Genomic DNA, 10,055 nt, shown 5'->3' with positions numbered 1-10,055 from the left:
TATTTTCTCCCATTCAGTAGGTTGTCTTTTCAATTTGTCAGTGGTTTCCTTTGCTGTCAAAAGCTTTTAAGTTTAATTAGGTCCCATTTATTTATTTTTTATTGTCTTTGTTTTAAGAGACAGATCCAAAAAAAATATTGCTACGATTTTTTGTAGAAGAGTGTTCTGCCTATATTTTCCTTTTTTTTTTAGATATATACACCGGAGTGGAATTGCTGGGTCATATGGTAGTTCTATTTTTAGTTTTTTGAGAAACCTCCATACTGTTTTCCACAGTGACTGCACCAATTTACTTTCCCACCAACAGTGTAGGAGGGTTCCCTTTTCACTATGTCCTCACCAACATTTGTTATTTGTGTTCTTTTTGATGATAGCCATTCTGACATTTTCAATTTGTCAGTGGTTTCCTTTGCTGTCAAAAGCTTTTAAGTTTAATTAGGTCCCATTTATTTATTTTTTATTGTCTTTGTTTTAAGAGACAGATCCAAAAAAAATATTGCTACGATTTTTTGTCGAAGAGTGTTCTGCCTATATTTTCCTCTAGGAGTTTTATGGTTTCTGGTCTTGGATTTAGGTCTTTAATCCATTTTGAGTTTATATAGGGAGTTAGAGAATGTTGTGATTTCATTCTTTTATATGTAGCTCTCCAGTTTTCTCAGAACCACTTATTGAAGAAACTGTCTTTTCTCCATTGTCTATTCTTACCTCTTTTGTCATAGATTAATTGACCATAAGTGCATGGGTTTATCTCTGCCAAACCATTTTCCAAAGTGGATGTACCATTTTGGATTCCCATTAGGAAAGCATTGGAGTTCCAGTTGCTCCACATAGGATACATACTTTTTATAAATTTTAACCAACAATTCCTTTCTTTCAAGTCTTTCTGAAGATGCGTTATATTAAAAATTGGTATCTTATGCTGGAATTTCATATTTTTTTCCAAACGCAGGTTGGTTAAACTAGGTGGTAGGCTGAGTCAATTCCATTTTTCTTTCTTATGAGTTAATAGAGACTATTTTATTTATAAGTGTATATATATGTGTGTTAATTATATATATGTTAGGAAATCAAAGATATCTTGGTAAAAATTATGATTAAATTCTGTCTTACATATGTATGATAATAGTTTTCATATCATTTAAATATTTTGATGAATAATTCAAAGTTTCCTAAATATAGGAAAAAATCTGTTAAGACAAGTCTTTAGAGCCTTATTAATATTAGAGTCTTTGGTTATATTAGAACTGAAATTTCCAAGGTAGTTGACAAGGCCACTCCATCTTTATTTGGAGCATGCAACAGCCCATGAGAAGAACAACTTAGAATAGCTGGATTACTTTAGAAAATTTCCACGGCAGTAATAGTTCTAATGTAAGTAGAATTGGCCTCTGCAGATAGTGCAGGTCATTCAGACCAAACAGGAATTTTCAATTGCCCTTTAAGTCATTCAGTAAGGTGCTAATGAAACTTAAGAGTAAAATTTGGCTTCCCTAATGTCTAATGTGGCAATACTGCCTCACACATACAACATTAGTGTTTTAATACCCTTCCATTTATTGGAAAAACACCAAAAGTGAAAGTGGATTTTCCAGAATAGACACACTTGGGTTTGCTCTTTTTTGTGACTAGTTTCTTAGGGTAATTTGCAAAACTTTTTGCAAGACTAAATTAAATACAGGACAGAAGTAAAATTGAACTTCAGCATTCATAACTTTTTCTCAAAATGTGATTTGTTATTAGGTACGCTTTTTTTTTAATGGCTGGCTGAATTAAATATTCAAAATAGGCTGAGATTGCAGTTATATATGCAAATTGACATTTTTTAGTATCTCAGCTTGAAATTATTGTTCACTCTTAAGAATGCTACCATTTAGAGACTAGAAAATTGAAGTTATTTTGGTAAAAAAATTGTGATTAAATTGTGTCTTAGAGCAAGACCCAACTGTCACTGCCTTGGATTATTTCTGTGTCTTCCCTTTGGCAATGTATGCTAGTAGAAGCAATATCAAAATGCTTATCATGTAATATGAAGTAAACTCCAATACAAATACTCCTTGTGTAGAAAACATCCACTCAGAAATGCTGCTCACCTGGTGTAGACCATAAATGAGAAAATTTGTAACTTTCACAAATGGACAATTCTTTAACTTGTGACCATATAAAGACAACAAAAGGAATGCTTTGGGACAGTTAAGTCCACCTACACACTCAAATGGAGCTATGTATGTGTATATATCCCTAAAGTTAGCTTACAGATATTTATATGTACAGGTATGCTTTTCATTGACTTGAGATTCTGTTATATCAATTTTCTATCCCTTCTCATGAATAAACTAAGATAATCATGAGCAGTGTAGTCACGTTGGTAGTGTTTATTTTTATTTATCCTAGTTTTTCCTTTTTCTTGCATCTTCTGAGCTTTTTATTACCATGTCCTGTGTTGTATTGGGATAGACAAATATTGATCCAAAGAATATATTTGTAATTAATTAGTGTATTAGTTATTAATCAGTCCTTGCTTACACCTTTTCCCTATTCACCCAACTGCAGTCTTTTTTATCCTATAAAACAGAAGATATTTTATTACAGTATGTTCTGCCAAATTCTGACTGCTGGATTTTTGTTTATTAGAATATTTGTATGATTTTGTACTGAGTATTCTTTTTGTGTTTTTGTTTTCTCTGCTTATAATATTTCTTTTAATCATGCTGGTGGTGAAAAAAAGGGTGCATTTTATATTTGCAGTGACCCATTTTAAAGCAGTAGGAGACTGCCTGTTCCCCAGGCAGTATTAGGTGAACTATATTTGCCCATTAATTAAATGAATAAACCTTTTCCAAATTGAGTCATTTCCTCAGTGACAAATAAAGGAGGAAATTCTAGTAATTCTCAAGAAAACCTAGAAAGTTGGTGGAAGATGTCAAGAGGCTTAAGGTCAGTAATTTGACCTTTTAATTATCTTCTTTAATTAGGAATAAATAATGTATGAAACAACTTTTAATGGAGGATAGAATTTGAAAATGAAATAAAATTTCAAATTCCACATATAGCATTTGTGAGGAAAAATGAAACAGAAACATATATTCATATAATAGTGGAAAAAAGGAATGTGTTTTTTAAGTTTGAGTTGGCTTAATGTTCTTCATTATTAAATTATAGCAGGATTCCTAGTAAGTATGCAACATATTTGCATGAGTATTAAAATAATTCATCATGATTAATTCTATTATAGTAAATCTCAGCCCTAATCACAATCTGCCATATACTATAGTGGTTTGTCAGTATTTCACATTTTACTGGAGTTTCAGTGGAACTGCAGCTCCTGTAACAGCACCGATGTCATCTGAGTTCACTGTGATTAATGAGGTTCTGAAGATCTAATAACGATTAGCCAGTTCCATAAAATGTTACAGAATAAGGTCGATGGGAGAAAAATTTTAAAGCTCTTCAAAATGTGCATTTTAGAGAGTACCTCTGGCAACGAATTTGGTTTCTTGAAGGATGAAGAGGTTTAACCTTGGAAACAGCTGAACTACTGGGGCAACGGTGGGAAAAACTTCAGTAATTTGCCTTCAGATACTTAAAGGCTCAGAAGAAAGCAGGACCAGTCTAGAATTAATGGTTGAAAGTTAAAAGGAAGTAGATATCAATCTGATATACTGAAATTTCAAAAAAATCAATACTCACCAGAAACAGAATGGGCTTCATGGATTTAATGGGCCCAGTAAGGTGTGGAGCTTCCTATTACGGGAAGTATTCAGGTAGAGACAAGATACCTACTTATGGAGACTTTTGCAAAGTATGTGTTTAATCGTTCAGAAGAGAGTTTTCTTTAGGTAAAATCTGAATCCCTTTTCAACCATGAGTTTCCAGAAATTAATTTCCTTCACAGTATTAACAAATTTCTTATATTCTTAGATTTCAGTGGAAGCTTCAGTGGGAGATGGCTTCACTGGAGACATTGCAATTGATGATTTGTCATTTATGGACTGCACTCTCTACCCTGGTAAGGAAGGATATTTTAGTATATGAGTTTTTTCAAACCTGTTTACTTGAAAAGACTGCCAAGGAAATGAATATTTCATTTCCAGAAATATTCAAAAATACTCCCAGTTCTACTCTATTCTACTAATATATTAACCCTGGAAAAGGTTGTGAATCTTTTCTAGTAATTAGTCTAAAATCTTTGCAAACATAGTAAAGAGGTTTGAATCAGTTGTGTTTGTGTCTTATCATATGCAAAATATTAGGAAATTGTCTGAAGTTAAACTGTAATCCCATCATATTTGGGGGGTTATAAGAACAAAATTGGTTGCCTTGTAATCACATTGTTTTGGAGACTTTAATAACCTCTCAGCTACCTTCAGTGATGTTTTACTCTCGGGCTGCACTTTAAATATTCCTGAGGATTGTTGCCAGCCATTTCCTTTCCAAGTTATAGACTTCTTTCCATTAAAAATCTAATACATATCTTCCAGATTTATATTTCCATCCTCAACCTTTCCCCTGAACTCCTGACTTAGATACTAACCACCTACTCAACATCCAAACTTAGATGTACTAGGCATCTCAAAGATAACTAGGGAAAATAACCTAAAACAAACACACCCCAGGGGAAACTCATTCTAGGCAGTGCATAGTGATCTAAAAGGGCTGAAATTCAAACTCCAGGGACTGAGGTTGTAGACTCTTTAATTGCATGACAAGGGAAAGCACAGTCTCCTTCCTAGAGTGATCAGAGGCTGGATGATTTAAAAATCAATCACAATAATCCATGTGGAGAGCACTTTCATGTGCTGAAAACTTAACCTGCAGCCCTGGTCCATTCACAGTGTAGCATTATTGGTCAGAGGAGTACCAGCCTCTCCCCAGACATAATCAGAGGGCTGGATTCCAGTTCTTTCTGCTGTAGCTAATGTCACACCTCTGGTTCTCCACCTCATCATTCTGGCAGGATTAATTACCATTCTCTGTGCAGTGGTTCCTATGAAACTCTGCAGAAAGCCAAACCCCTCTCTGGAAAGCCAGCAGAAGGAAATCAGAATTCAACAAGTTTACCTTTATCCCTCAGTGTCTAAAAGTAAATTCTTGATGACCCATTGCTTCCTCAATCCGACCATTCTTGCACACCTCCCTGTCTCAGTAAATGACAGTTTATCTCCAGTTGCTTCTTCTTCATCAACAAATCTGATCAGCCACGACCTTCACATATATCCGGAGTCTACTGCTTCTCATTGCTCTCGATACTCTCCCCTTGGTCCAAGCCACTGTCCTCTCTGTACAGATTATTGTGGTTGCTTTATAAATGATCTGTCTGCTTCCACCCTTGAACCACATAATCTCTTCTCAAAACAGCAGCCAGAATGATCCTTTTCAAACTTACATAAGCTCATGTTACCCTATCATGAGTCTTCCTATGACATCCCATCTCATTCAGAACAAAAGCCAAACTTCTTCCAATACCTTCCAAGGAATAAATGACAGGCCCTCTCATACGGCTCTGACTTTACCTTCTACCAATGTGCCTCTAATTGATGTTTCTCAACTACAAGACCTCTTGGCTGGTCCTTGAGCACTCCAACCCATTTATGCCTCAGGGCTTTTATACCTGCTGTTCTCTCTTCCTGGAATGTACTTCCCCCAGATATCCCCTTCACCCCCTTACTTCTTTCTGATCTCTGCTGGAAATTTTCTCTAGTGAAACCTTCTCTCTCTCTCTCTCTCTCTCTCTCTCTCTCTCTCTCTCTCTCTCACACACACACACACACACACACACACACACACACACCTCTTCTTATCTCCTTACCTGACATTTTCTGTCTCCTTCCCCTGTGTTTTCTCCACAACACATATCCCCTTATAGTCAAATTTTATTTCTGCCATAATAATGTTAGTGACATGAGAGCAGGGATTTTATCTGATCACTGCCATACCTTCAGTAGCATAAACAGTATCTGACACATAGTAATACTCAGTAAACATCTATTGGATAGGTGGGTGGATAGGTGGAGAGATGTTTATATCTTTTAAAGTGTTTATATATTTTAGTTTATTATTATTATTGTTAAAATGTTAATTACTTCTATATGTAAGACACTATGTTATATGTCAGCTTCTGTTGACAGTCAAATCTCAGTGGCTTGCAACCACAAGCATTTATTTCTTACTCTTAAGTGTGTGGTTTGGTGTAGAATAATAACAGCAAACACATGTAATTCTTGTTCATAGCTCTGTATAATTCTATGTAGTTCCAATCTATGTATCTCTGTTCTGTGGGTCCTGTCTATATGCGACCCAGGCTGATGGACCAAGTCCCTGTCTGACACATTCTGTTTTCAAGTCAGAGGGTTGGAAAAAGAAAGCATACTTAAAGCTTTTATTAGGGCGTCATGTGTATTCACTTCCATTGGTCAGAGCAAGTCAAGTGATCAAGCCCAACAATGGCGCAGGGAAATATTTGCCGCACACAGGGAGCTTGACAGGGGCAGAGAATACAGAAAGTCCTTACAAGGGAGGGAGCTGATAAATGGTTACATTAATACCATCTATCACTGTGTATCATCTCATATAATCCTATTTTCTTTTAAGAGTATAAAATAGTGCCTGGTCCATCACAGGTGAAGAGATCTTGAATGTTGAATAGGATGGATGCCTTTGTTATCCCAATTTTATGGAGCAAACTGAGATGGAGATAACCAGCCCAAGGCTATCTAGCTATAAAGTGGCAGAGTACAATGTCTGCTTCTTTGGATCATAATGTTTATCACTATTATTATATTGTTCATCAAATACATTAACCACCCAAGGAAGAGAAAGCAATTTCCATTTTATGGGTGTGAAAAACTAAACTTAAAGAGCATCAGTGACCTGGGTAAGAATGCACAATTGAGGGTAGGAATGAGATTTTTCACCTAAGGGGTCTGATTTCAGGGCCAAATCGCCTCCCACTCTTTGCTTGGGGAGAATGGCTGTGACCCCAGTGGCAGAGGGGAACAAAAAAGAATACAGAAAGGGAACACAAGTCATTGTTGCTACTGTTGCTGCTTTAATTATCCTGCTACATGCATTCTGTGGCTGATGTTTCCAAGGTAGAGGGAAAAGAGCTGCCAGAAACAAGGGCAGAGATGTGAAATATCAGTTACACACCGTTAGTCCCAATTTTCTGCTTTAAGTTTTAGAAGAAAAATATGGAATATTAAAGACTGAACTGTGTGGTTTTCATGTTGGCTTCATAGCAAAAGAAACTCTGGGCAGAAACCACAAAGCCTGCTGAAGCCATAGGTTTCATAAAGGAAGCTGATGGGATCTTACCATAAGATGAAAACAAAAATAAAAATTAGGTTTTTAATAGAAATATTGCTCTTGATTATCAGTCAGTGTTTTGTCATGACATAATGTTAGCTGAGGTTGGATCACTCCGCGTAGGTTCACTTACAGACATTGATTTGCTTTCAATATAAGCATTATCTACAGCATGTTTCCTCCTTGATTAACAAAACAAAACAAATAAAAAACTAAAAAAACACAAACTATTGACCTCATGTCCAAAGAGCAGGTTTGTAACTTGTAATTTTATTTTATACTAAAAGTGACTAAAAAGGAGTAGATTATTTCATTTTTACCTATTTCCTCAAAATCAACTTCTCTTTCCCCTACGTCTCCCTTGTTCCTTTTGATGACCTCAGTATCCTCGAGGAACCCAGGATTGAAATACCATAGTCGTCTTTGGCTTTCCCCTTAAACTTTTACGTTTCCCCTTAAACTCCAAAATATTTCTCACATCTGTTCTACTTTTTCCATTACCTCTGTCATGACCTTGGTTCAAAACACTGTTGACTCGAATGACTGAGCTTCTTAACTGCAAACTTTTATTAATTTTCCTCAATAGTTTTTATGCCATAAACTTAGTTTCTTTTCACTTTGTCCTAGACCATCATTACTTGCTCCTCTAGGTCAAGTGTCTCTCATTTTCTAACTTCTAGTTGTTTCTAACAATTTTCAAATCCATTCTCAATTATGGATCGTATCTCCTTTGTTTCAATACTTTGATGATATAGATTATCACTTTAAATCTAATTCAGGAGGAAAATAGAGAAACAGCTGTTTATGCAAGATTAATTACATTTCTAGGGAAAGTAGACAATCTTAACCATGCAATAGAATCCTGTGATTCTTTGCATCAGTGTGTGATGATGTTGTCTGTTCCCAGAGTAGATAATGATGCGGAATAATGGCAAAGTTAAATAGCTTTCCCTTCACCTTGAATTAGACCTTCAGAGTAGATTTAGGAAAAATTGTTGCCAGACATTCAGATTTTAAAATATTATCCCAAAGGAAGTATCTGTTTTGCATTATTTCTTCCATCAGAAAAGCAAGGAGTGTGTTTCTTTTAGCAGAACACATGCAACAGGAGTTTTCTTTCTTGTGTCCAAGATTATTGGTGAGACAGCTGGGTTATTTGGAAAAATAAATCTGTGATGACATAGCTTCACAACACACTGTTTGCAAACAGAAAAAAAATACCTACGCACTTTTCATCAAAGTTAAAATTTTAGAATTCAGCATGCATATTAGATTTATTAGTTACTAGAACTACTAATTATTAGAATGAGTATCACTATCCAAGGTATTAGTGTTTTGCTTTTCCCAGGAAAATTGTTACTAAGTCAGTGGCATATCTTGCAACTGATGATACCTTAAAATTGAGAAATATGATGACTCTTTAGAGAATGCTTAACAATTTTTATGATGTTCTTCCCCTACCCACCGAAGGATTTTTGTTGTTATTATTGCTAAACTGGCTGAGTTGATTGAATTTTTGACATCCCTCCTCCTTCACCTCAATATCTCGCCAGCTTTATTTGTGCTTGATCAAGTCTCCCTTCCTTCTGCAAAGAATAATGCTTGTTTCAGTGGCAAAATGTGTGAGTTCTTTTGCGTTCATTTTCCAGATACCACCTGCAGCTTTTTACCTTCTAATACTAAGCTGTTTGGTGTATCCATTACATTTTTCTCAGGATAGTAAATTAAATGAAAGCATTTTGCTTTGAGGTCCTCTTTTATCCATATTTTTCAAAAGGAAATACAGACTCTGAAGAAAATTTTAGAAATGTTGGAAATATTTGCAGTTCAGTAAAAGACTTCAAGGCAAAAATGAAGAAATTTGAGACTCAGTGATTGTAATCTAAAATATTCTGGTTTTAGTGTCTTTGGTGTAGTGTCATAAAGTGATTAACATATACCTAGGGAAATATTTTGCCCAAAGCCTATGGTCCATGCAACTTAGTATTTTATTTATAAGATCTTATGAAAAACCTAAACGAACTTTTTGGCCAACCCAATAAGATTCTAGAAAATAAAATTCGACAAATAACTGATTTAACCTATTTTAAATTTAAAACTTTAAAATTTTGTCATCTTTTAATTGAAGGAAATGCTAAATACCAAAGATGGAGAAGGCTGTTGAAATACTTAAATTTTAGCTTGAAAATTGTCCAACTGCTAGTTAAGTCTATTTTTAGTCACTTTCAAAGATAGTAGAATGTCTTTAAATATGGAAAATATCTTGTGCTACCTGGAAAATTTTATTGAATCCATGTAGTAGAGCAAAAATATTTCAAAAAAGAGCTGATTTGCTACTGGAGAAAGAAAATAAAAGAGGCAATGCATAATATGAGGCAAAGAGCTGTGTCACAATTGTTAATAAATCATATCCAAAGAGTAGCTATGTTTCAGTAAAACCTACTATCCTAGGAAGTAGACCTAGCACAGACACTTTAGTACGATTATGCTAAATATAGTCGTTTCAGTTTGTGGTTATAACTCCAGGTTATTATGTTAAGTGCAATAGGAAAAATAGGAAATGCTTTTCTCCCGGTGCTGTAGATATTTCAAATTTTTTATTTTTCTGAAGATTGATTATGTTTAAACCTCAAGTAGACTTTTAGATTTTTTTTGTTGTTTTGTTTTTTGTTTTTTTTTTTGTGGTACGCGGGCCTCTCACTGTTGTGGCCTCTCCCGTTGCGGAGCACAGGCTCCGGACGCACAGGCTCAGT

General features: G+C 35.1%; 1 protein-coding gene across 1 annotated transcript in view; it reads left to right on the top strand.

Annotated features, from left to right (window-relative positions):
• MALRD1 (MAM and LDL receptor class A domain containing 1) overlaps window positions 1–10,055 on the top strand; it is a 653,641-nt gene that overhangs the window by 197,927 nt on the left and 445,659 nt on the right. Inside the window, exon 19 of the mRNA XM_024129703.1 lies at window positions 3,919–4,006. Within this exon, the coding sequence (XP_023985471.1) occupies window positions 3,919–4,006 (88 nt within the window). The remainder of the gene's footprint in view (window positions 1–3,918; window positions 4,007–10,055) is intronic.

The sequence above is a fragment of the Physeter macrocephalus genome, chromosome 11, assembly GCF_002837175.3.
Source record: "Physeter macrocephalus isolate SW-GA chromosome 11, ASM283717v5, whole genome shotgun sequence".
Lineage (NCBI taxonomy): Eukaryota > Metazoa > Chordata > Mammalia > Artiodactyla > Physeteridae > Physeter > Physeter macrocephalus.
The sequence above is the reverse complement of the archived record's forward strand: the minus strand, read 5'-3'. Positions and strand labels throughout refer to the sequence as shown.